This window comes from Amblyomma maculatum, chromosome 3 (genome assembly GCF_055883805.1).
Source record: "Amblyomma maculatum isolate TAMU_Amacu chromosome 3, ASM5588380v1, whole genome shotgun sequence".
In the NCBI taxonomy this organism is placed as follows: domain Eukaryota; kingdom Metazoa; phylum Arthropoda; class Arachnida; order Ixodida; family Ixodidae; genus Amblyomma; species Amblyomma maculatum.
In genome coordinates this window covers 218255007-218282468 of record NC_139346.1, presented here as the reverse complement: position 1 = coordinate 218282468, position 27462 = coordinate 218255007, and the positions used below count along the sequence as shown (strand labels likewise).

Sequence of the window (27462 nt, the reverse complement as noted above, 5' to 3'; positions counted from 1 at the left end):
GGACAGCATATTCCAACGCCGGCCTTTTCATGAAAAGTGGCGTCCGTTTGCTGTTGTTGTTGTCGCCCCGCCGGGGTGGTGCAGTGGTAAGACGCCTGACTACTGTGCCGGAATTCCCGGGTTCGAACCCGACCGCGGCGGCTGCGTTTCGATGGAGGCGAAACGAAGTGGCGTCCGTGTGCTGTGCGATGTCAGCGCACGTTAAAGATCCCCAGGTGGTCGAAATTACTCCGTAGCCCTCCACTACGGCTCCTCTTTCTCTCTTTACACTTTAACTCCCACCTTCCTCCCTTCCCTTACGGCGTGGTTCAGGTGTCCACAGCTACAAGTGTGACAGATACTGCGCCTTTCCCTTCCTGTGAACCAATTTAATTTATGCATGGACCTGCAACTTGCTCTGTAGCTGAGCCACCTCCACTGCCTCGTGCAGACAGAAGAAAAAATAGAGAAGAAAGAAAAAGAAGGGGGAAAGAAAGACGCGCGGGGGTGGCGTTTCCTGGTCCTACGGGGCTGGGAAGGTAGGTCAACGCCGCTTGCGGCGGGGGCTAGCCAACCACCGAATTTTGATCTGTTGTAGGCAGTCATTGCACCCGCCACCGCTTCGGTGGTGGACGACGGGTGTTGTTGCGGCTGTTGTTGTTGTTGTTGTGGCTGTAGGAAGAAGGAAAAGAAAATGGACGGGCCTTCTACTGGCTCTGTATCTACCGCTGCCTTGTGCGGACCGAATAAAAAAATTGAGAAGAAAGAGGAAGAGGGAGAGAAATACGCGCGCCGCACGAGGCAGCGGAGGTGGCTCAGGTACAGAGCCAGTAGAAGGCCCGTCCATTTTCTTTTCCTTCTTCCTACAGCCACAACAACAACAGCCGCAACAACAGCCGTCGTCCACCACCTAAGCGGTGGCGAGTGCAATGACGGCCTACAACAGATAAAAAGTCGGTGGCTGGCTAGCCTCCGCCGCAAGCAGCGTTAACCTACCGTCCAAGCCCCGTAGGGACAGGAACAGCCACAGCCTGAGCCACTTTGGGACATTAACTCCACAAACCAAACCTTCACCACCTCCTCCTCCCCGTGTGCTGTGCGATGTCAGAACCCCAGGTGGTCGAAATAACTCCACAGCACTCCACTACGGCACCCTTTTCTCTCTTTCTGCTTTCATTCCCACCTTAAGGCAAGGTGGTATTGCTTAAGGTGGGAAAGTGGCTGCGTTTCGATGTAGGCGATACGAAGAGGCGTCCGTGTGCTGTGCGATGTCAGCGCACGTTAAAGATCCCCAGGTAGTTGAAATTATCCCGTAGTCCTCCACTACGGCTCCTCTTTCTATCTACTTTCACTCCCACCTTCCTCTCTTCCCTTACAGCGCGGTCCTGGTGTCCAGAAGCAAGTGTGGCAGATACTGTGCTTTACCCTTCATGTGAACCTCCCTTCCCGTATGGCACGGCTCAGGTGTCCACACAATAACTGTGCCTGATACTGCGCCTTTCCTGTGAACCAATTGTTGTTATTATTATTATTATTATTATTATTATTATTATTATTATTATTATTATTATTATTATTATTATTATTATTATTATTATTATTATTATTATTATTATTATTAGTGATAAAGTATTGCTTGCGAGCTCTTGATATCGCGTCACACCCTTAACGGCGGAGCTTGTGTGTCCGCCAATTTTTGTGTGAGCCTTTTTTAAATAGTTTTTGTGGAGGAGGAGGAGGAAAAACTTTATTTAGCCCTATATTAATAATAATAATAATAATAATAATTGGTTCACAGGAAGGGAAAGGCGCAGTATCTGTCTCACTTGTGCCTGTGGACACCTGAAGCGCGCCGTAAGAGAAGGGAGGAAGGTGGGAGGTTGAAAGAGAGAAAGAGGAGCCGTAGTGGAGGGCTACGGAGTAATTTCGACCACCTGGGGATCTTTAACGTGCGCTGACATCGCACAGCACACGGACGCCTATTCGTTGGCGGTTTTTGGGACGTCTTCAGAGATGTCTGCTTGTTGAATCCACAAGTCTTCTCCGTCGGCTTCGTCCACATTTGCACAATGGTCGGTTGCCCTCAGTCCAGGGCTCCGCTGGCTACTGCCGCCCGTTGAGCTCGCTGTACCAGACCTTGCTGGTCTTCGCAACGGTCGCTGGACAGCAGAGTCTCCCATTGCTCCGCACTCGGATTTCGAATTTTGGGGACCACATCTATGTTTTGACAGGCCCATGTGATATGATATTTTATGTTGGTTTTTTTATCGCATCACGGACATCTGTCAGGGTATATGGTAGGGTGCATTTTGTTTAGTATGTGTAGATTTGGGTATGAACCTGTCTGTAATTGTCTCCATATGAAAGCTTCCTATCTGGTGAAAGAACTGTGCGGTGGGGGATATCGCATTCTTCTTCCGCTATAGTTTTCTAGTATGGCCGAGTATGCCTTGGGTGCTGGCAAAAGTTCCGCGGACTCGTCGGATGCTCGGAAAGTAGTATATGCTCGAGCTATCCTGTCAGCCTCTTGGTTCCCTGCCACCCCCATGTGCCCCGGTACCCACATAATTCTGTATCTGGTCTTGCTTTCTTCGTGGTTTTTAATTATTTCGCTCGCTTCGAGGAGTATACAAAGCGCGTGACGACCAATCCTACCATTCATGAAATTTCGGCAGACGGTTTGAGAGTCCGTGAGTATAGTTAGCGACCGCCCAGCTCTATAGCCCTCCGCCACCGCTAGAGCAACGGCTACTTCCTCGGCCTCTGCTACTGTACAGTGTCGGATAGAGGCGCTGGTCACTTCGCGTAGAGACGAATCGACCACCGTGGCCACTGCAATTTTGTTGTGTCCTCCTCTCGAGAACGCGTCTGCATACATGGTCGTGTCTTGAGGAGCGTATGTTTTTTGAATAAAATCGGCCCTTGCTTCTCTTCTACCTTGGTGGAGGTTAGGGTCCATGTTTCTCGGGATTGGAGCTACCTTGAGGGACTTGCGAAGTTCGTCGGGGATCGTTAACGTCCTCGCTATTTCTCGCATCTGCTCACAGTATCCGATTCTCTGTAAGAGCGCTCTTCCAGTCGTTGTCTGCAGCACCTGGGTTTTTGCGACTCAAGCTGCGCCTCTCGTAGTTCTTCGAATGTGTTTTGCAATCCAAGCGCCATGAGCTTTTCTGTAGACGTGTTGCGCGGTAATCGGAGCGCCGTCATATATGCTTTGCGTAGCAGGGCATCTGCTTGTTATATTTCACTCTTGTTGAGGCACTGGTAGGGTGGGCTGTACATAATTCGGCTCACTACCAGGTTTCTGACCAGTTTTAGTGTGTCCTCTTCGCGCATGCCATGCCGCCTGTTGGTGATGCGGGTGATCATGCGTGTCACTTGTAGCGTTGTTGTTTTGAGCATGGTAAAAGTGTGACTACTGCGTTGGTTCGATTGAACCCACATACCTAATATTCTTATTGTTTTTTCCGGGATGGGCATTCCTTCCAGGTAGATGTTGATTTTCAGGTTCTCACTGGTTGGGACGGTCCAGTTTTGTTTGCCTCTCCACACTTGAAGCAGTTCCGATTTCTCGGTCGAGGAGCATGCGAGTCCTCTTTCTCCGAGATATTTCTGTACACAGGAGGCCGCTTTCTGTAGTTTTTCTTCCTTCTCTCTGAGGGAACCGGTGTTCGTCCAGACTGTTATGTCGTCTGCAAACATAGCGTGCCTGATGCCTTCGATCTTCTCTAGTTTTCGTGCTAGACCTATCACAGCTATATTGAAGAGGATAGGTGAGATGACTGATCCTTGGGGTGTTCCTTTGTTTGGCGCGTGAATTTTGTTCGATCGAAGGTCTCCCATGCTGATGGTGGCAGTTCTATCTGACAGGAAGGCTTTAACGTACCCGTGGATTCGGCGTCCGCAGTCCAGGTCGTCTAGGCCTCTAAGGATCGCTTCGTGACAGTTTTTGTGGAGTAATATCTGTGTGGTGTAGGGTTTATTATTGTGCTTCAGTGAGGGTACTGCTGGCGTCTATTCTTTTCTGTCGACCCGAGCTGCCCTAGAGCTTTCCTAAGATCCGTGACAGCTGAAAAAAAAAAAATAGGATGAAGCCTGATTTCGGTTAGCTACGCATTTTTTTGCTTCTACGTTTATTACAGTGTTTCGTAAACGAGAAAGAGAGTTTGACCACAAAGATGTCTTGACGCTTCTGCAACACATGCTTCAGCATGCTGGAGGCCAGAGTCACCCAAAATAGGGATCTAGGTGGCCCTGGAGAGGATCAAGATCATGTCGGCCACTAGAAGCCGCACTCGGCTACTGCGTAGGCAAGAAGAGCTGCTGTGGCGCCGACCAGCGGTCCATATTCCGCCCTCGAAGCGGAACCGGTGAACTTGAACGAGCGGTAAACCACCCGGGTTCCCAGGGGCTGCAGCTGGCGCAAGTTCCCCGCTATCCTGTACTTGCATCCATTGGTGAGGGTGTACAGGTTGTTCCTCAGCCTGGTCAACTGCAGACACACGCGAGCATGGAACACGGCAAACAGTTGAAGTCATGCCCAATTATGTATGGAATCATTCCATACCGTGTAAAGGACACCTGTATGTCTAACGCTTCGGAAAGGGTTCGATCCCCGGACCAGTAGATATTTTATTGCGAAAGCAATACTACGACAACCAAAGCGAGACTTCGTGTGGCCGCAGATACGCCGTGAAGAGGCGTAGCTGCGGTCTCCTCATAAAAATATCAGCCTGCCATGACATTTGAATTCACGATACCCCTATGCCACGGGCAGGAGCTGCCAATTCGGGTCGCTCCTTTCATATGGGAGGGCGATATCAGCCTGCCAGAACCGTTTGCATCCTCGTTACCCCTGCGACACGCAGGCACGTCCGTACGGCTTGGCTGAAGCGTGACTTTATATTTGGGCTGGTAGCTTGCGCTCTCGCGTAATACTCTTAAAGGATGCCCAATAATGTAGTACCTTACACTGATAGGGTAATAATGTAGCAGAAAAAAGAAGCTTCCGCCATTGCTTTCGCAATTCAACTAGGGTTAACCAGAGTTAAACCACAACTAATTTTTTTTCCTCAACTGCCACGCTTGTCTTAAAGCTGTACAGCGTTCCGCTGTGGCCGCACGGCTGAGGCGGGTTGAATGATAATGGGTTTATTGCTCCCGTAGTACACAGTTCAAGTCTGGGAATTGAGGAGGCAAATTAGAATTGGAGAATTGTGTGCATATCAAGCGCTCTATATTTTTTAAATCAATGAGCTCTGGCGCGGGCTGGTGAAGAGGGAAGATTTTGGATCCTGTAGTAACATTTAATAATTTAATAATAATCTTATATGGCTATGTCGACAGCTTCAGATCACCAGAATTTGTCATAACGATTACGTTCGAACGAAACTAGTTATAAGAAAAAGAATGGTTGCATTAGATAGAGGATGAAAACATCTCGCTGAGGAAAAATTTGCTGCACGTGGGTTAATTAAGTAGTTCATTAGAGCCAATAAAAACAATCTGATGTCAAAATAGCCAGGAAGGGTAATGTCAACGTCTAGATGGGGTCATGTGTTATGCAACCTCCGCTAACGGGGTCTCAACTCCAGGTCACATGACACATCTGACGTCAAGAGTAGTTATGTGGATGTCGGGATGTGACGTCATAGTGACATCACAAAACCAGAAGTGGACGTATTTTGACAGGAATGAGACGAATAAACGAGTAAAAGGGATCAGAAAGTATGTAGTGTCGTTTAATTCAAGGCAAAAGAAAGCAGTTCCGAGGGCCCTCCAGATTCTGCAATAGAGAAATGCGAAAGCCTGAGCATTGCTGCTCCACACGGTACATCGCGCTCCCCTTGAATGAACGCATGGTCCACGTCATCGCTAACAATAAGGCCTGATTACTCGCATCAGGCTCCATCACCACTGACACCTCCGAAATTGCAGAGGAGGGAGTCGTTGCGCTCGCTCTAGTCTCTACCCCTGGTACCAAAATTTCTCCGACTCAGAATCCGCACTATCCAATTTCTGCAATGGCCTGCTCTCCTGCACCGCGGCTCGGCTTCTACGCTCTTGGCACCCCACCCACTCTGTAACCTTCAGCAAGGCCCCCTCACAAGCAGGCCTCCCGGGTAACGAGGAGGTCGACTCCCTCACCCGATGTCTAACTTTCCGGGCAGGAGTCGGATCCCCCACGCCAGTCCAGGAGCATCTACTTACCTTCAGACATATCTTTACCTACTACCCAAATAGTCGGCGTGTTTACGCACCGTCGGCTCACTCCCTAACACTGCCCGAGGCTTCCGAGTGGCGCCGACTCCAGACGCGTACTACACTCTACCCCATTCTCCTTCATGCACCCTACCCCAATCAGCTCCTCTCCTCCTGTAAGATCTGCGGGAAATCGGGAGACTTTCTTCACGTCCTCACATCCCCTACTTTCTCGCATCCTCCATCCCCAACCACAGCGGAGTCATACTGGCAGACCCTCATGGCCAGCTCCACTGCTACAGAGCAGCGCTGGGTCATCACCGACGCTCTGTATCAGAACCATCTAGACTAGGGCTCCCCATTCTAGATGACTCCGCATAAATCGGATAGTCCTCTAAGGGTTGTCTTTTGCTCTGTAATGGCGGCCATTTAAGGGCTGCACAACATCATCTAGGTGGCGTTGCCTTTATTCCTTTCTTTACGGCGCTGCTCAGGCGTCCACAGAACAAGTGTGACCGATACTAATAATAATAACTGGTTGACAGAAAGGGAAATGCGCAGTATCTGTCACACTTGCTCTGTGGATGCCTGAACCGCGCCGTAAGGGAAGGGTGAGGGAGGGAGTGAAAGTGGAAAGAGATAAAGGGGAGCCGTAGTGGAGGGCTACGGAGTAATTTCGACCACCTGGGGATCTTTAACGTGCGCTGACATCGCACAGCACACGTACGCCACTTCGTTTCGCCTCCATCGAAACGCAGTCGCCGTGGTCGGGTTTGAACCCGGGAACTCCAGACAGTAGTCGGGCGTCTTACCACTGCACCACCCCGGCGGGGCGACCTGCGTTTTTCATTTCCTGTGAACTGGGGGATTCCTTCATGGCGGTTGAAGCAGGCGGACACGCGTCACTTCAGCTCCGCAAATTTTGACCGATTTCACCGGACCAACGCTTTTTCGCCACCGGATTTCATTCGGAACTGGAAGACATCAAGTGCTGGATCCCCTGGATGCCATATTTCAAGCGGTAGGAACATTTTTTCGGATCTTTACCGGACTTGAAAGTTCCAAAGCGGGCGCCAGCCCGCTAACCCTGACGGGACGCCCAGCACGACATCGGGAGAGAATGGGACGCTAGGCTTATTGACCACGGCGGCGCCTAGCACCGACTCTTCTTCAAAGGGAGACCATATGGCAGGGCCAAGCCAAGCCCCAAGTGCGTCGCCACAACCACCAAATGCCCTCCTTGACGAATTCCAAGGGATGGATGAAGACGACTTTGGAGACGCCGAGTCAGGAAGCGAAGACGGAATGCCGTCAGATTCCTCATCGGAGCGCGTCGGGTACAACAACGATGCCAGTTGGGAGCTTGTTCAATCCAAGCGCCAGAAAAAAAAACTTCAGAGACAAGGACAACGGAAAGGCACGGGAACCGGCCCGGACGCCCAACCTCATGATCGAAAATCACAGGGTAATGCGACCGGCTGCAACAAGACCGGAGAGGTGGAGCAGAGGAGGCCTAGGCGAAGACTGCCGCCACTCCCCAAAAATGACATCAAAATAATTTTTCGACCCAAGAAAGGACTCATGGTGAAATCACTCACCACACACCAAGTAGCGCGCGCCGTTATCATGGCGTGCGGCCAACAATGCAAGGACGAGGACATACTTGTAAGGCTTCGCACAGGATCAAATATCATTATCGTTAGCACCCCACATGAAGAAACGGCTCACCTGGTGCGGCGCATTACCCGCCTTAAGTTCGCCGGAAAGTCGTACGAGGTCAACGCTTACGTGGCAGCTCCGGAGGACGTCTTTCGCGGCGTAATTCACGGTGTTGACCCAGGTACGTCTCCCGAAGAGCTGAAAGCACACCTACGAGTCAGAACTCAAGGAGTAACCATTCTCCAGGCAAGGATGCTTGGAAAATCCAAGACCGCCGTGATCACGTTCGACGGCCCGATCTTGCCGAAATTCGTAATATACTACAGACGACATAACAGTCTGGACGAACACCGGTTCCCTCGGGGAGAAGGAAGGAAAACTACAGGAAGCGGCCTCCTGTGTACAGAAATATCTCGGAGAAAGAGGACTCGCATGCTCGACCGAGAAATCGGAACTGCTTCGAGTGTGGAGAGGCAAACAAAACCGGACCGTCCCAACCAGTGAGAGCCTGAAACTCAACATCTACCTGGAAGGAATGCCCATCCCTGAAAAGACAAAAATAAGAATATTAGGTATGTGGGTTCAATCGAACCAACGCAGTAGTCACACTTTTACCATGCTCAAAACTACAACGCTACAAGTGACACGCATGATCACCCGCATCACCAACAGGCGGCATGGCATGCGCGAAGAGGACACACTAAAACTAGTTAGAAACCTGGTAGTGAGCCGAATTATGTACAGCCTGCCCTACCACTGCCTCAACAAGAGTGAAATACAACAAGCTGATGCCCTGCTACGCAAAGCGTATAAGACGGCGCTCCGATTACCGCGCAACACGTCTACAGAAAAGCTCATGGCGCTTGGATTGCAAAACACATTCGAAGAACTACGCGAGGCGCAGCTTGAGTCGCAAAAACTCAGGCTGCTGCAGACAACGACTGGAAGAGCGCTTTTACAGAGACTCGGATACTGTGAGCAGATGCGAGAAATAGCGAGGACGGTAACGATCCCCGACGAACTTCGCAAGTCCCTCAAGGTAGCTCCAATCCCGAGAAACATGGACCCTAACCTCCACCAAGGTAGAAGAGAAGCAAGGGCCAATTTTATTCAAAAAACATACGCTCCTGAAGACACGACTGTGTATGCAGACGCGTCCTCGAGAGGAGGACAGAACAAAATTGCAGTGGCCACGGTGGTCAATTCGTCTCTACGCGAAGTGACCAGCGCCTCTATCCGACACTGCACAGCAGCAGAGGCCGAGGAAGTAGCCATTTCTCTAGCGGTGGCGGAGGGCTATAGAGCTGGGCGGTCGCTAACGATACTCACGGACTCTCAAACAGCCTGTCGAAATTTCATGAATGGTAGGATTGGTCGTCACGCGCTTCGTATACTCCTCGAAGCGAGCGACAGATTTAAAAACCACGAAGAAAACAAGACCAGACACAAAATTATATGGGTACCGGGGCACATGGGGGTGGCAGGGAACCAAGAGGCTGACAGGATAGCTCGAGCATACACTACTTTCCGAGCATCCGACGGGTCCGCGGAACTTTTGCCAGCACCCAAGGCATACTCGGCCATACTAGAAAACTATAGAGGAAGAAGAATGCGATATCCCCCACCGCACAGTTCTCTCACCAGAGAGGAAACTGTCATATGGAGACAATTACAGACGGGTTCATACCGAAACCTACACATACTAAACAAAATGCACCCTACCTTATACGCTGACAGATGTCCGTGGTGCTATGAAAAACCAACACTGTATCACATCACATGGGCATGTCAAAACATAGATGTGGTCCCCAAAATTCGAAACCCGAGTGCGGAGCAATGGGAGACTCTGCTGTCCAGCGACCGCTGCGAAGACCAGAAAGGTCTGGTACAGCGAGCCCAACGGGCGGCAGCAGCCAGCGGAGCCCTGGACTGAGGGCAACCGACCATTGTAAAAAGTGGACGAAGTCGACGGAGAAGACTCTTGTGGATACAACAAGCAGACATCTCTGAAGACGTCCAAAAACCGCCAAATAATATAGGACTAAATAAAGTTTTTCCTCCTCCTCCTCCTCCTCCTGTGAACTGATTATTATTATTATTTTTTTGTGCTGCAGCATGGAGACCACATGGTTGTTCTTGCGCACATTAAATAAAGACTGATTCATTGATTATTATTATTATTATTATTATTATTATTATTATTATTATTATTATTATTATTATTATTATTATTATTATTATTATTATTATTATTATTATTATTACCAGAAAATTCGGGGTCAAGCGCTAAAAGAGCAGCAACAACAACAATAAAAATTGGTAGTGCTTTAATGTAGTTCGACCGAGCAGGACGTGCGAAAGGTTTTGCGCACAGATATGGAAGCTAAAAGAGGCGGCGATGACGTTCAATCCACTGCGCAAGTGTATGCTGCAGGTGGGCGCTCGGAACGACCGACTGCTGCTATAGCTAGGCCATATATTAAAAATTTCCTCAGGCCTGCCAGGTCATCACGAATGCTCACCCACTCAGGGGGTTCTCTCCAGGCACGTACACTTCTCGAAACACTTTCAGTGAAGTAATGTGCTGCCTCGTGCATGTCAGGAAGGGGGTTTGCCCCCTCTACATTTTTTTGTTTTGCAGTAAGCGTTTTCACCACCGCCTTGGACACAACCAGCGCACCGTCGAACGCATCAAAGTTCACCGGCGTTCCATAATTGGTTTACAGGAAATGAAAGACACAGTATCTCGCTGACACAAAAGAACATCCGCATCTTGCTACACAATGTCGTCAACGGTGCAACTGCTATCAGAATTTCCTCAGTGCGCAGTAGTAACGCTCGGGCTTATGCTTTTGCTTATGTTTTACTAGCCCTCATTGCTGCTTTGCTTATGCTTTTCTCCAGTGCACATTCTGCAGTGCTGTTGGAGTTTATTTTTAATATCTTTATCTGCAACATCGCAAACGATATTAGCGACATGGTAGTTATTAGAAGCCTTATTTATAGAGTAGTAGTGGTATTCGAAGCAATGAACTCTGGCATGCTATATTAATTCTTATTGCATGTTTTGGGGGAATGCTACAAGGTGGATGCGGGATCGAATACCGGCCTCGGCGCCCGCTTTTCGATGGAGGCGAAAAGTAAGGCGCCCGTGTGCTGTGCGATGTCAGTGCACGTTAAAGAACCCAAGGTTGTCGAAATTTCTGGAGTCCTCCACTACGACGTCTCTCATAGCCTGAGTCGCTTTGGGACTTTAGACCCCAAAAACCAGCCAACCAATCCTACAAGGTGGAGTAGATTTGTAATAAGTGAACAGTTCCGAGAACACTGAAGAATCTGCACTGTAGAAAAGCGTAAGCCTGAGTGTTGCTGCATTTCCAACGAAATGCGTCAGTGGGGTTCCGAGAGGGACAGATACTGCGGCTTTCCTTTTAGACTGTAAACCAATTATAAACGCCGGTGAACTTTGATGCGTTTAACAGAACACGTTTTGTTCGACAAAGGGCACGCGATGTACTATGTGCAGCGGCAACGTTCAGGCTTTGGAGTTTCTCCCCTGCGAATTCTGCAGTTGCGTCGGAATTTTTCAGATTGAAGTTTGTTGGTTATCTCTCTTTACACACTTTCTAACCGATCAGTTTGTGCACGCAAACACGCATACAAATTTCCCACCACCGTAATTTAGGCCTACGTCACCGGAAGTCCAGTACCTCATGACATTTCCATTACCCCTCCCGGCTATTTCGACGTCTGACTGACTTAATTGGCTCTAATTAATTGCCTAATTAATACACAAGCACCGCATTGTTCTCCAGCGAGATTTGTTCATCCCATATCTAATGCAATCATTCTTTTTCTTAACACTCATTTCGTTCGAACGTAATTGCACGGACAAACTCGTGATGACAAGAACCTGCCGACGTACCCTCTTAATGCTTACGCATTTAATAACTCGTTGGCATTTGCCCAAGTGCAGTCATACGATTACAGAGGAACGCTATATACAGCTTTTACAACTTCACACTTGAAAACCCCGAACTAGCACGAGTTTGGCACCACCCTGTACTCTGCCATAAGAAACAGTTGCATACTCATTTTTATCTTAGACCACGTAATCACAGATGGAAGTTAATGGAGACGGCGACGTGCAATGCACCGCGCAAGAGAGTGTGCGGTACACGGGGCGATCAGCTGCGCAAATGGCTGCGACGTTCTGCACTCTCCTCAACACGAGAAATTCCAGGCTTCAAATCCGCTCTTTTGCGAGGATGTTTTTTTTTTTTTTTTTTTTTTTCAGTGTGAAAGCACAAGCGAATATACTCGCGTTAGACGATTTACGTAGGCTCCACACATCCGGAGAGAGGCTTTGGCACTAATAAAGGACTACAGTTTTTCGCCATCACCGGCACCTTATAGGAATATAGACACTATATCTTGTTTTCACTACATATTTATTAACAAATCTTCAGAGAAGATTGGAACGGAGGAGGCCCAGCTCCTCCCGGCGATGGTAATCTCGCTCGCGTGAGGCGCGTTGCCTAATCAAAATTTCACTTTCTAACGTGCTTCGAAGAGAAAATGAATACGGTAGGGTCTACCGTGTAGTATCGCTTATCCGGATACCTTCATCCGAGAAGAAACAGCTGCCACGCACTACCATGTTTGCCAGAATTAAGCGACCTGTCGGCAGCCACAGCAAGGTCGTTGACGCCAGCGGAGCTGCGTTCTTGCTACAGCGGGGCTGCTCGCTAACGTAACTCTGCATCGTCGCTCAGCTTCGAAGCAACTAAATCGCAAGCCGCAACTTGCTACCAGTATTTACTAACCATCTAAGGAAGGAGAGCGAGAAGCGAGGCTTACGTCATCAAGTTTACTCACGTAGACCGGGAGCAGGAAGTGAGCATGGCCCTTATTCAGAGTTTGCGTCGTTATCGCAAGTATCGCTATCTCCCTGACCCCGAGTCATACGATAGGTGGAAACGCCGGAACCGGAAGTGGTTACTACTTCTGGTTCCGGTGACACTTTGAAAACGATGCATGCTGGGAATACGGGCAGCGCCGACGCTGGCTCGCCTTCGACCTTGCCTCGGCAGTCGACATGATTGTTCGGTTACTTTTGGAAATGACAGAACAAACATTTTGACAACGTGGGATAGCGAAACAAAATGTTATACCTGTGCATTCAAGCAAAAGATATCAATGAAAAGCAGTGAAAGATTAGCGGAAATATAGGGACAAGTTCTAAGGCTAGCAGGGCAACGCTGAATAAATCATTTTCCCCTTAGAAGTTCAGTGTGTTTCTTACACGAAAGATGCAAGCGCCGCGAAAACCGATTTATCACGAACTCTGTCTTTTTCTGCAGCTGGCGGGAGCTAGTGCTCTAAGTGACGTAAATCGATTTTCTTTTGTTTCCGCGCTGACTTAAAACTATGTTAAACACCTACTACTTGCGCTCGGCAATTTCGCTCGCAAACAACGTAGAGCTTTCTGCTATATATCAGTTTGGAAAGGCAATGAAATATTGCGCACGGGTATACATGGCTGACTGGTGATCCAGGAATGAGCACTGGCTGAGGTCGGGGAGGCGAGTAGGTTATGATGCCCGCTTGTGCGCAAAGCGGAGCTGCAAACAAACAACTGCTTGCCTGTTGTTCACCGATAGCGACGGCGCTTTTGAAGACCACGACGAAAGCTTCGCTAGTGCACGGGGGAAAGCTAAGCGAGCCCAGGTAGATGTAGTAGTCCTGCGTTGTGTTGGGCAGCAGGTAGGCGAGGGGCATCATCACTTCGGATTTGTTGCCCCGGACGGTCATGTGCTCCGAGGCATTGACGAGTATGTCCAGGAACTGGTTGTTCTGCTCCCGTTTCTGTTTGCAAGATGTCGCGCCAATTCAATTCAATTTCAATTCAATTTTTATTCAACACCATGAAGATGTTAGGTGCGCCGACAAAAAGCCAGAAAAAGGCTTGACAGAGGTCGACGCACCCTTTCGATTCATTGGCTCCATTAGTTCATCATGGCAGATGCTGGGGACTTTAGCGACCCAAGTGGAGCAAAGAACTGTTCGCTCTGTGAACTCTCAGCTTCGATTCATCCAGATGATTCAACGCTAGAAATCTAACGATTATTCTGGCCTTTGTTAATAAAATCAGATTGCGTTGTGATGATGAATACCAGGGTAAAACTCGGCTGCTTGCCATTGTGACTATCCGTCGGAGATACTGGCAAAGAAAGAGGACTCATCTCTACCACAAAATCCATGCTCACCTCAAAGAGTATGGCTAAAACGGCCAGGCCTTGGCCTCGCCTGATGCATTCAGTCGGCGTGGGCTTTTCAGAGGAAACCAGGAGTTGGAGCTGCAAAAATATTCGCGAAAACAAAGCTGTATACATTATGTCGTCATGGCGCCTCTGGATTTGGCAAGCGCAACACGCATAAGTACGTAGGGGCTGAGTGGCGTCTATGGATAAGCCAGCACGGAGGAATAGTAGATATGGCGCTTGCCTGCATAGCGCGAATTCGCGAGCTCGTTCCCAGTCGCGGCGGTCACACTTGGAACGAAGTGAATTGAAATCCTCGTTCATCACGATGCACACGGTCTCCACCTGGTCGATATCTGCAACCTTGCAATACAACGCGCCAGGACCCAACGCGTTGATTTGAAACGTAAAACCCAATAATCGTGGAACTCCATAGCTAGCAGAAATCGAATTATCAGACTGTGTCTAAACTGCACTATGCTCATGGGATGCAGTTTAGTATGTGCAGCTGTTTTCCATCCGTCCATCCACCATAGAACTGGAAAAAAGGCAATTAGAGGAGAAAGATACGCCACCGCCTTTATGAGTTTCATGAGGAGCACTTCCCAGGCGATAGGTGTGAAAGAAAGTATAGAGTGTATATACCGCGTATATTGTTTTACGGGGGAGGGGGGGGGGGGGGGTCGAGAAAAACGTGGGGCCGACGTCTGTACTACAGCTGCTACTGATGCCCCACATGTACTACCACTCTGCATAGATAGCGTGCGTGTGCGCCACTGTGCGTAAATTTAATTATTTCAGTCGTACAATTACGCTTAATAAAGTTGGTATTATTAGTGATTGGAATTAGGGGCTGATGGAAACTAGTAAAGGGTTAATAGGTTTGTCATGCGAAAGGTATCCTGACAACTCCGTATGCGTTGCAAGCATCTTGTTAGCCCCGACAGATACGGGTATATTCCAACTCTCAACGCATTATCACAGCACCTTTCTTCTCATTCAATAATTTTGCCCTTCGGCATGGCTGCGCCTGGACCAATTGTGATATAGTGGGTTGTTGGCCGAGTCGGTCAGACATATCTTCAAGGTATACTGCGCTCACAAAAACAAGGACGAGAAAGGTACAAAACAACACAGGGGACAGGACACGCGCTAGCGTGTGTCCTTTTCCCCTGTGTGCGTCGTTCTTGTGCGCTAGCCGCTATATCAGAACCAACTAGCCCAATTAAGAGCACTGGCATGTACCAAGCTTGCGCCAAATCAATGCGGCCGAAGCTTTCTCTCGTGAAAATGACCTTACCTCGGCGGCGTAGTTGTGCTCGTCGATGGTATGCTCGGAGCCCCGCGGGCTTGTCTCGTTGCCGAAATGAAAGACTCCCTTAGACAGGTTGTAACGCGCGGGCAGTGGTCCCCCGTAAGTCTCCAGGTGGGCGTAGAGGGGTGTAATGTACACTGCGGACAGTGCAGCGGAATCAGGAACGAGAAACTCGCTCCCGCCCATGAAACAATGCGTTATGCAACTAGAAGGTGCAATAGAACGCTACTGTGCATTTTCCATAAATGTATCCTTTTATTCATTACTGTTTGTATGTCTGCACTAAGCTTAAATGGGTCCGTATATACCAGCTACTAACAAGCGAAACTGGACTTCTGGCAGTACCTTGAGCCATTTAGGTGAGGTAATCAGCATGTCCCAAGGTGAAAGCAAGGTGAACCGTTAAAGGTACTTGCGCTAACTCTAACACTCTTGAGTCAAAGAAGCATCAGCATGCTTAAGTGCGCGCCATCTCTATGATTTTAAGAACCGCGGTGGGAACCATCACAGCGACGCCTTTTTACACCTTACCGATCTGATACACCCCTTCTTGGATCACTGCCTTGTCATGGCGGATGGGCTTGCGAAACTCGATGAAGTCGTGAGCTCTGCTGTGTAGGGCCACCCAAGATAGACAGGTCACGGCAGAGAGGTCTGACAAAATGTGATTCACTGGAGAAGGTAATGGCAACCCACTCCAGTATTTCCTGCCAAGAAAACCCTATGGCCAGTCACAATACCATTAATGATATGGCGCCGGAAGATGAGCCCCTCAGGTTGGAAGGCGTCCCACATGTTACTGTGGATGAACAAAGGGCGATTCCTAGTAGCTCCAGGACGAATGAAGCGTCTGGGCTAAAGCCAAAAGGGCGCTCAGTTGTGCATGTGTCGGAAAGCGACCGGAAAGTCCGATGTTGCAAGAAGATATGTCACATAGCAACATGGAGTGTAAGATCTATGACGCAAGGTAAACTGGATGTCGTCAAGCGAGAAATGGACAGATTGAACATTGATATCTTGGGTATCAGCGAGCTCAAGTGGACCGGAATGGGAGAATTGAACTCCGGCGACCATTATGTCTTTTATTGTGGGCACGAATCCAAGGGCAGGAATGGGGTCGCTCTCATAGTAATCAGAAGAATGAGCAAAGCAAACCCCAAAAACGACCGAATGATTTCACTTCGGATCTAAGGTCACCCTTTCAACATAACAGTTATCCAAGTATATGCACCGACCACTACTGCTGAAGAAGCTGACGTTGAGAGATTTTATGCGGACCTACAATGCCGTTTAGACCGCACCCCATCATCAGACGTCGTTTTTCTCATAGGAGACTGGAATGCCAAGGTCGGGAGTGAAGAAATATCGGAATTACGGGCAAGTTCGGCCTTGGTGAGCCAAATGAAGCTGGGCAGAGGCTAGTAGAGTTTTGTCAAGAAAACAACCTGACCATAGCGAATACTCATTTTCAACAGCACAAGAGGCGCCTGTACACATGGACTTCACCGGACGGTCTGTACAGGAATCAGATCGATTATATTCTTTGTCGGCAGAGATGGAGAAGCGCTATACAAGCAGTAAAAACAAGGCCTGGGGCCGATTGTGGCACCGATCATAAGCTTCTTGTTGCCAAAATTAAGCTTCGATTGAGGACAACGCAGAAAACTAGAAGGCCTTTCAGGTATGATCTGGATCAAATTCCATTAGAATATGCTGTGGGAGTGAGGAATCGATTTCATGAATTAGATCTAGAAGATAGAGAGCCCGAAGAGATGTGGATTGATGTTCGTGATATAATACAAGAAGTTGCTACTAAGGTAGTTCCAAAGCAAAAGAAATGCAAGAAAGCAAACTGGTTATCTGAAGAGGCTTTGCAAATAGCTGAGGAAAGGAGGATGGCAAAAGTTATGGGGGAAAGAGAAAGATACAAGGTTCTCAATGCGGATTTTCAGAAAATAGCAAGGAGAGATAAGAATGCCTTCCTGAACATACAGTGCCAAGCAGTTCAGGACAACAGCCAATTAAGGAACACAAGAGCTCTGTATAAGACAATCAAAGACATCAAAGGAAGCTTCTGTGCTAAGCTGGGCGTGATAAAGAACAAGCGAGGCAAGAACCTCACTGAAGCCTCAGAGATAAAGAAGAGGTGGCAGGAATACACAGAAGAACTGTACAAGAAGGACCCTAATGTGCAAACCCAATATAAGACGGTTGTGATTACTGATCTCTAGCCGGGCATCCTGAAGAGTGAAGTTGAATGGGCCTTAGCCAGCCTTGCTAAGAACAAAGCTAGCGGAATTGATGGCATTCGAGCTGAGTTGCTTCAAAACCTCAACCATGACGCTGTTAACATTCTGCTTACATTATGTCAGAAGATTTGGACAACCCTGCAGTGGCCACAGGATTGGAGGAGGTCAGTTTACATCCCCATTCCAAAGAAAGGCAGTGCCAAAGATTGTTCCCACTACCGCACGATCGCGCTTATTTCACATGCTAGCAAGGTGATATTGAAAATCCTCCAAGGTAGGCTGCAGCAGTATGTGGATCGGGAGCTTCCGGACGTGCAAGCTGGGTTTCGCAAGGGCAGAGGAACTAGAGACCAAATTGCCAACCTTCGCTGGATCATGGAAAAAGCAAGAGAGTTCCAGAAACCCATCTACTTCTGCTTTATTGATTATGCGAAAGCGTTTGACTGCGTAGATCACAGCAGATTGTGGCAAGCTCTCGAAGAGATGGGAGTTCCAATTCACCTCATTTGTCTCCTTAGGAACCTGTATGAAGGGCAAGAGGCCACAGTCAGAACTGGGCATGGTCTTACTGATTGGTTTCCGATTGAGAAAGGAGTGAGGCAAGGCTGCCTACTGTCGCCCTGCCTATTTAACCTATATGCAGAGTGCATCATGAGGAAGGCCGGTCTGGACGAGTCTTCAGCTGGAGTGAAGATTGCTGGAAAACGTATCAACAACCTTAGATATGCGGATGATACCTCTTTAATGGCAGAAAGTGAAGTGGAACTCAAGAGACTTCTGATGCGCGTACAAGAAGAGAGTGAGAAGTTTGGGCTTAAACTGAACATTAAAAAGACGAAGATCATGGCGTCTTGCCCTATCAAGTCCTGGAGCATCAAGGAACAAAAGGGGTAGGCAGCGAACGCGATGGTTAGATGGCATCCTCGAGGCACTGAAGGTGAAGTTATGTGATGTTAGGAGGATAGTGAGAAACCGGAAAGCGTGGCGTGACATGGTCCATAGGGTCACGAAGAGTCGGATACGACTGAACGACAGAACTGATCTGATACAACCCAAGTATACGGCGTACTAAACGGACAACACCGATATTTTCAGATCACGCGGTCCTAACATGTACCGTTCTTTTTTTTTTCCAAGAGCAGCGTGCGTAAACCGGTTTGCTACACAGAAAACTAGCTGAAAACACATACACAGGGCGCAATCCACCGCTTTCTCAAGGTGTCAACTTGGCGTGCGATATGACAGCCGTGTGCATGCTGCTTTTATATTTTTCACTGATGGTTACCTGCCCCGTGCACAGCACAAACCCGTTCTTTCAACCACGGCCGGTCTTGAGGGGAAGCTGTGCAGTTACTTCCTTAGAGACCGGCCGTGTTTCAACCAACCCAGTTAGGCTTTCGCTTGGCAGAGAGCAAGGGAGGACAAGAGGCCCTCATGCGAAGAGTATATGCTGCTGTGAAAATAAAGAATTAAATTTTTAATTTGCCTACAGCTTTCCTGCAAGGAGGATAGAAGAATGTGAATATTCTCTTAAACTAATTCCCGCAACGACGCAAGGTCCGTTTGAACGTTTAGCACTCGCTGCGTCTCCTGTCCGATCCAAAGGGCGACGGAAAGTGTCGCTGACGCAGTGGGGAGCACGACGCTTGACTGCTTCTTTGACAAGTTGCGGATGACTGTAAATGTGCGTGCGTCCGACCAGAATATATATGTGTTCACTCACGTGCGTGTCCCCCGTTCTCGATGTTGAAGCGGAAGGGCACATTATACCCGAGAAAATTTATAGGCTCGAAGCTCTTGAAGCTGGTCTGCAGGAAGTTGATGTTGACCGGGGACTGGCCGGGGCCTCCGCACGCGCTCTCGAAGGCCGGCCAACCCGCCTCGCCTGCGCGACACCTCTCCCTGTTCTCCGGTGCACACAGCAGCTCGTTTCCGCACTGAGAGCTATTTCTTGCGACTCATTTAAAGCATGGTTGGAAAGCGCCATCGACGTAGCTGACCTACAAGACCCAAGAAGCAACGTTAAGAGAGTGCTGTCCAAATAGTGTCATAACCCAAGCAAATGTTTTTCTTTCTTGTCACCCTATTTTACCGGAAATTTTAAACTGCGTCTCTCCTTATGCTCTAATGTTTCCATCGACACATTTCACCAGCGACATCCTGATGGCGCAGATCAAAGCGACATAACAAACAATTATTAATGCTAGTGGCTCGGGTGCCTTTATAATTTAGCGCGCTGCTTACTCTAAGTATTTTCTCGCATTTTCAGAATAAATAAATAAGAAATGATAACCACCTCTTACCAAGTTGGTATATCGAACAGCTGAGTCATTCATAGAAATATAAAAGAATAGACCTGTTTCTGTTTCCGGTGATCTCGAAACTTGCTCGCACAGGTTTATGCTTGCTTCCGCAAGTGCTTCAAAATGAGGTAAATAACTCCTAGGTTACGCAAGGAAAAAAAAAAGTACACGGGTTCAAAGCTGCTGAACCGAGTGTGGAGCGAAAATATTGTCTGCGGGCGACCTAGCGTTGGATCGAACACAACCAGCGTTCCGTTGAACGCACCTAAGTTCACCGACGTTTTAGGTAATGGTGGTGGTGGTGGTGGTGGTAAAGGCTGTTATTGCATCTAAATATAGGGGACACTTAAAATCAGCCTTTAAGGTTATGACGCGATAGCGTAGGCTTTTAGCTCACACATAAAGCCCCGCTTTAACCAAGCTGTATGAACGTGCCTTAGTGGCTTATAGGGGTAACGGGAATGTCAGGGTCCTGGCAGGCTGATTCTGACATAACCGTCCCATGTGAAACGAGAGACCCAAGTTGGCAGCTCCTGCCACGGTGCCACTGTGCCACGCCGACGGCTTGGAAGCCTACTGTAGTGTAGCTTTCGCTACAAAAATTGCAGGGTTTTCCATGGATCAACCAAGTTAAAGGAGCAAGAGCTCGGTTTCGCAAGGTTCAACTTTTTAAAAGCGAAAGTTTTTACTACACCCCTCAGTAGCTTCGCCTTGTGCGTGTTTGACCTTGAACCGAGGTGAAACCAAGTGGCAGCTATGACGCCACTCAGGCGCCGAAAGCGATATAACAGTGAGCTCGCCTCTGCCTAGTCACGTGACAGCCATGACGTCACTCAGCTGTAGCTACGCTGGAGCCGTGGCGCTCGCTCTGTCTGATAGCCTCTGCTGCCTCTTAGCTGGCGCCAACGGACCGCAACAGCTCTCGACAGCTGAGGTTGCGAAAACAACAGCCCCAATCCGATCATCCAGTCGACGTCGCTCGCCGAGAGGCTGCCGCACACAGACCGAAAGGTGTGTCGGGCGAAACGTGCCGCCGCTTTCGCTTTGCTTACTTAGGGTTAGCAGGTTATACCATTGCCTATTTTTTTTTATTCTACTGGCCTAGACCTTTTCAACAATACATTCTGTGACGTTGCAGCAAAAAGTTTAAGTTTTAATCACAGATAATAATAATTAGCTAGAATAAGTCACAACTTACGATTAGCTTAGTGCAGTTATACTCGACCATATAATTCAATGACATACGATTTGACGCTGTAGCGTAAAGTTCAATTTCCATCACGATTAGGTAATGAAATATAGTTAAGACCTATAATTATTTCGGTGCATTTACACTACACGATAGCTTATGCTATCTAACGATATAACACTTCTGGCTTTTTATTGCCGACATAAGCTATCCAACGATATTCGTTTCTATACTTTACACTTGTGTTTCTATGGCTCGACTCGGGTTGACATTTAGACTCAGCTGGAGGTCGAACGGACGCAGTCCGTGATGGCTCGACTTCTGAATTGAGTACAGCGCTTTCGCAAAAAAAAAAAAAAAAAAAGCAACTATCGCAGCTTGGCTCGCTCACTCTTCGTGTTGCCGGAGTCCGCCGCCGTGGCGTTTCCGCACTGCGGTGTCTTGTAGGCCCACCTGGTGCCGTCGCAGTACTCGCCCCCTGCGAGCAGCCCGGAGGCATGGACATCACTTCTGAACGAAAACGTCATGTCCGGTTTGCTGAACGCGGAGCATTGAAAATTCGCAGAAGGCGAAAATTACGCTCAAGAACTGGGGGCAGTAAAGTTCGGTTAAAGCATTAGAGGAGCACTCAGTCAGCTCACCTTCGAACTGTGGTCATCCTATGTCGGTATGTTTCCGCTAATTCCTTGCAAGTCCTGAACTCCAAGACCATCGATTTTTATGCGTTGACAGACGAGTGAATAGTTTTAAGGCGAAAGCCTTCAATGGCTCATGCTGTCGTGGACAAAATGTATCCCGCTTTTGCGGCGGCTCTGATTGGTCGAGGCGGGATGGCGTCATAGAGGTCTCGACCAATCACAGAGCACCACCACAGTATGCGCGAATGCATGCCTTATATGACCAATGTCAATCAATGAACAATTAGCAATCAATGACTAATTGTTTAATTACTAATTTCTGACTAATTAAGTAATTGAGTAGTTCATTGATTAATGACTTATTAAGTAACTAACTAATTACTAATAATAAATAATTCCTAATTAGGGCCAGTTGCGCAGCAGAATGCTGCACTCAGGCTTTCGCCTTTCACTACTTTAGTCGCTAAAGTCCTTCGTAATTTTTTGAACGAGCTGAAACGGATCATATTTTTTAGTGTGCGAGCATTTCAAATGGTGGAGGCCATAATGTAAGAATATTTCGTACTTCTTACACCATAGTGGAGGCGAATATAGTCGCGACGGCTGCCAGGCGTCTCTGTAGGCCACGGAACCTGCGTTCTGTGATGGTGTTTTCTCTGTGTCCTACTCGTTTGCATATAAAAATAAAGCAAAGGCCTCGGAAAATAAAGCACGCTAAGCATTGTTTGCCGACATCGGACGACGGACGGCAGGTTACGAAGTCGACAGTGGAAATTTGAAATCTCGGCAAGAATGACTTCCCCGCAGAGTTTCTTTTTACTTCTCAGATCCGGCGAAGGGAAGACCAAAGGTCATCGCAGCTTTCTACTAGCTTCGTAAATTTGACCCGCGAATTTCTTGGAATTTGCAAAAGCTTCAAAGCTTCTCATTACAGATGAAAGAATGATAAAAAATGTACAGCAAAACTTTTTTTGTTGTTGTTTTTTAGCAAGCACCTGTGCTTTGCGTTTCCTGGATCTTAAGGCGCTCCTTAACGTTAAGCTCTTGGTCATAATTATCGTACATATAGGCATATCAGTGGCAGAACACGGTATATGGAAGCGTGACATTACAGGCCAATTAACCAAGAACTCCGATTTATAAACAGACACTAGACTAGACATTTTATTCACCAGATCCTATTATATCTACGGTATGTGTGCAGTCATCAGCTGTCTTTCGATTTGTTCGCTCTGCAACCGCATATACAATTTTCACTTCGTTTTACGATCTGTTAAGCCACTTAAATATCCCCCACCCCCTCCCCTTTGGGCGCCCGGCCACTCACATCCCAACGGCGACTGGGCGCGACCAGCGTAGCGGCGCAAAGGTAACGCGCCCTGGGCAGTCCCGAAGATAAATGCAAAGAGCAGCCAGGGAGCCATCAGCGCTGTGGAAGCCGGTGCGCCTCGTTTTCCTCTTCGGAGGTCGGCTATGAATGAAAAACAGAACTCTGCTACAACCACGACGTTCAGGAATAACGACGCGTAGGTGATCTGAAAACGTTAAAGGAAATACTTATTTCAAAAATCGGACTTTAAGCAACAATCTAGTTTTTCATGCTGCGAACTCGAATATCAGATTCATATTAGATAGAAAAAAGCATGAATAACCTTTTTTAGTATAAATACACAGCCGGTGCCACGGGGCTCACCACGGGTCTCGCCGCCGCCTATATGATTGGTCTAGACGTCGTGTGATGACAATCTGAGGACCGGGGAAACTGCTGATGTGGCTCCGGCGTTTCGCTGAATGCTGATCGCGCCTAAACGCGGCTTGGTTACAGTCATCATGGCACGCTATTAATGCGAAATCATTACTTCGCTATGTTGACAGATTTCGGTCCTCAGACCGCGTCCGCTGGCTGCGTCAGCAAAATAGTATCCGCAGCAGTTGTCATTGAGAAGTGGTAGAGGTTAATGAGTGGTGTCAATCGAGAGGGTGACGTAATGTTGTTGCCGAAAAAATAATTAGTCAAATAAGTTAATTAGGTAATTAAATACAGGCAAAAATGTAAAAGATTTCCGCAACAGTTGTAATTGAGAACTGGTAGAGGTTAATGAGTAGTGTCAATCGATAGAAAGTGACGTAATGTTGTATACAAACAATAATTATGCCAATAACTTAATAAACTAATTATTTAGAGGCAAAACAAGCAAAATCGTGTCCGCAGCAGTTGTGAGTAATTGAGAAGTGGTAGAGGTTAATGAGTGGTGTCAATCGATAGAGGGTGACGTAATGTTGTGTCCGGAAAAATAATTAGGCCAATAAGTTAATTAGGTAATTATAGGCAAAAATGTAAAAGTCAAGGCCAGTGGCTCATTAGCCAGTGGCTTGGCGCCACATTTGAATGCATCAAATACTAAAATAGTTAATTAAATCAGTCAAGGTGATGTCAAAAATGTGACATCACAACCTGAAGTCGAGCCAAAAAGGGCATAGGAAGGGATTGGCGCGCAATTTGAAAGTACCGAAGACTAAAATGGGTAAACAAGAAGTGAATTAATGTGACCTCAAGGATGTGGCATCACGCAACCGGAAGTAGAGCCGAAAAAGGGCATAGGAAGGGATTGGCGCGCAACTTGTAAGTACAAAAAAATAAAATGAGTAAATAAGAAGTGAATTCATGTGACGTAGAGGCCGTGACATCACGCAAGTGGAAGTAGAGAGAGAGAGAGAGCAGTCATCCAACCGATGGGGAGTGGCGCGTCCCCGAGCCAAATTGAATTGATGTAATCCAACAAGGACTGGTAGGCCTGGTCAGATAAGTTAGCTAGTAATTTGACTAATTTTGTCCCGACTCGGGCTGTGCCCTGTTTCATTTTCGCCAGGGCCGCCCGCAGATCGTAGAGCTGGAACGGCTGATCCAGCTCAGCGTTCTCTAAACCTGCATAAGAGGGCGCCAGCCTGCTGGAGTCCTGGGTAGTGCCCAAGTATTGGTCCCACAACTTGTTCGCTAGCTGACTTGTGTTGCCCTGAAAGCTGCGTATGGCACGTTGTAGATGTTTCTGGGTTTCTGTGTGTGTTTGCGTTGGGTCGATAAGAGCGCGAAAAAGCCGCTAGGTGTTCCTGCCGGACATCTGCCGCCCCGCCGTGTTGCAACGATCCACCCAGTTGGCATCTAACAGCTGGGCCGCATACTCGGCCTCTTGTTGGGTTAGCTGGAAAATTCGAGCCTTAAGTTTACGGTTACGATTTTGTCGGTGCCACCGGTCTACAAGGCAATCCCACGCTTCCCAGAGATGGAGGAGGTGGTTATCCACATCTGATACTGCCTTAGAAAGCTGAATTTTGGGTTCGGTGGAGCGAAGGCTAGAAAACAATTCTTGGAACCATGACTGGTAGCATTGCTCGAGTATGGATGTTGCTGTGTTGTAATTGTTCCTAAATTTGGACCAGCCTGTGAGTCGAGCCTGTGTTGTGGGTTTTGCTAAGGGTCTGGTCCGAATTGTAGCGTTTAGCATGCAGTGATCGCTATTGAGCGTTTCCTCAGTGCTGACCCAGTCAGCATACTGAAGGTTGCGGGTACAAGTTAAATCTGAACACTTACTCTGAGTCACGGAGTTACCTATACGTGTTGGGTGGACGGGGTCTGTGTTAAGAGTGAGGCCCAACGTAGACGCAAGCTCCACCAACTTGCGTCCCCATTTTTCATCACGGCGGGATCCCCAGACCCGACTGGGGGCGTTTAAATCACCCACAATCAATAGGAGGTCCCTGCCCGCAGCTTTTAGCGCACGGCTAAAAAGGTCCGAGAATGATACATTCGGCAATTTGGATATGCAAGACATTTAGAATGTTCAATGGTGGGCCCTGTTCGCGGCTGGAAGTCATCCTGCGCAAAATTTTTAAGAGAGCCCTCGATCTCTCCGTGAACACCTTCCACCAGCGTCTCCATGGGCATGGTGAATACATTCTGGAAGATCCGAGAGGCTCTTTGAACCACACAATACACACGTCTTTCTAAGACACTGTCGGGTCGCCGCCTCCTTGCCCGGCTACACATCTAACATACCACCTTTATGGAAGAGCGTGTACATACACGTCTTCCTTGCGAGTGGAGATGCGCCCTCCACGTACGCTCTCTTCCTAACATGACACGCGAAGACCACAATGGCCGGCGCCTTGCGCGGGCGGAAGCCCTGGGCCACCATTGGGTCGACACCCAGCATTTATTACATGGGCGCTTCCGCCCCCTCCTCCATGAGGTATGGTACATGGCCGCAGTGGTTCATCAGTCCAAAACTGTTAACGGCCTTACATTTCGCACCCGCGACATAACTCACGCGGAGAAGGTCGCCATTGCGCTAGCAGCTACCCACACTGATTCCAAAATAATTATCTCCGACTCGCGAGTGGCTTGTCGGAACGTCACGCAAGGCTGGGCTCCATACTTAGCTCACCGACTACTTCAAAACTGCACCTATACCGGGGAACCCGCTCACCGGAACATAGTATGGGCTCCTGCTCATATGGGTCGCGATGGGAATCAGGTAGCCGACGCCGCCGCCCGCGCGCTCTCTTTCTAGGCTTCCCATCTCGGCCCCCTACATCAGGATCTCGATTTCGAACCCGCGTATTCTTTTAAAGATATTGTTTTTTATTATCAATTTTGTCATAGCCTCTACCCTCGCCCGAGTAAAGGTCTATCTAAGACGCAGGAGTGGCTTCTACTCCGTCTCTATACCAACGCTCTGTTGTGCCCGGCAGCACTCAAATATTTTAATCCCTCCTTCACGGGCAGATGTCCGCACTGTGCGGAGAAGTATTCGGTCATCTACCACATGGTGTGGGCTTGCCCATCCAAATCATCTATTCCTCCTCACCGCAACCCCACCGGGAGGACTGGGAGGCGACTCTGTCCGGCTGCTATGACCTGCAGGCCCAAAAGGCCTGGTCGAGTGCGCCCGGGCCGCTGCCGACGCCACTAGGGCCCGTACTAAGGACCCCACCTAGTATTTAAGGACCGGATCTTCAAAGATCCGGCTCATGCATACCTCCAGCCCTTTTGAATCATTAAACGTTTTTCACCACCATTCCCGCCATGGAGAACCGTTCCCATTAATCGCGACCAGCGTGAAAGCTTGTCTCGGGGTTTGCCGATAATCCCCCACGTCCACGTACGCTGCATTGGCGTTTCGGCCGTACTTGGCATGTGCGGTGAGAGCCCTCTCCATACGTCGACCTTCGTGGTGCGTGGGATGCATATTCTTGGATGAGAATTTAAATAATAGAGCTGTCCTAATCTGTGTAGGTAACTGTGTTTTCGCGTCAATGTCAGGAAGTTGCTCGCACATGTGTAGTTTGTATAGGATGACCCTTTCCGCGTTCGTGCGAGTGAAGCGACCAAGCTAGAAGACAAGGTGCGCCTCGCGCAATTCCGGGAGCATGCTGTGAACCCCAAGGGCCAGCAACCTTTCCGTAGACGTGCTGTGCGGGAGCCCAAGGGCAGCTTTGTAGGCCTGCCGGATCAAGCCCTAGACCTTCATTCTCTCAGCGAATTGCAGTTGCAGGTACGAGAGGATATACACAATCCTGCTCAATACAAAAGCCTGGACTAATCGACCGAGATTTTTTGCCTTTCATGCCTTTTCGTTTGCGGGCGATCCTTCTGATGAGCCGTACAG

At 48.5% G+C, this 27462-nt stretch overlaps 1 protein-coding gene across 1 annotated transcript in view; it reads right to left on the bottom strand.

Moving 5' to 3' along the window:
* Positions 1–4087: 4087 nt before the first annotated feature.
* The window catches only part of LOC146197720 (carbonic anhydrase 1-like), a 37139-nt gene continuing 13764 nt past the window's right edge, over positions 4088–27462 (bottom strand). Inside the window, exons 2-8 of the mRNA XM_084596510.1 lie at positions 23124–23267; positions 21550–21636; positions 19390–19551; positions 15403–15554; positions 14109–14198; positions 13486–13707; positions 4088–4471 (exon numbers count right to left, since the gene is read on the bottom strand). Coding sequence (XP_084452636.1) covers positions 4262–4471; positions 13486–13707; positions 14109–14198; positions 15403–15554; positions 19390–19551; positions 21550–21636; positions 23124–23267 — 1067 coding nt within the window. The 3' untranslated portion in view covers positions 4088–4261. The remainder of the gene's footprint in view (positions 4472–13485; positions 13708–14108; positions 14199–15402; positions 15555–19389; positions 19552–21549; positions 21637–23123; positions 23268–27462) is intronic.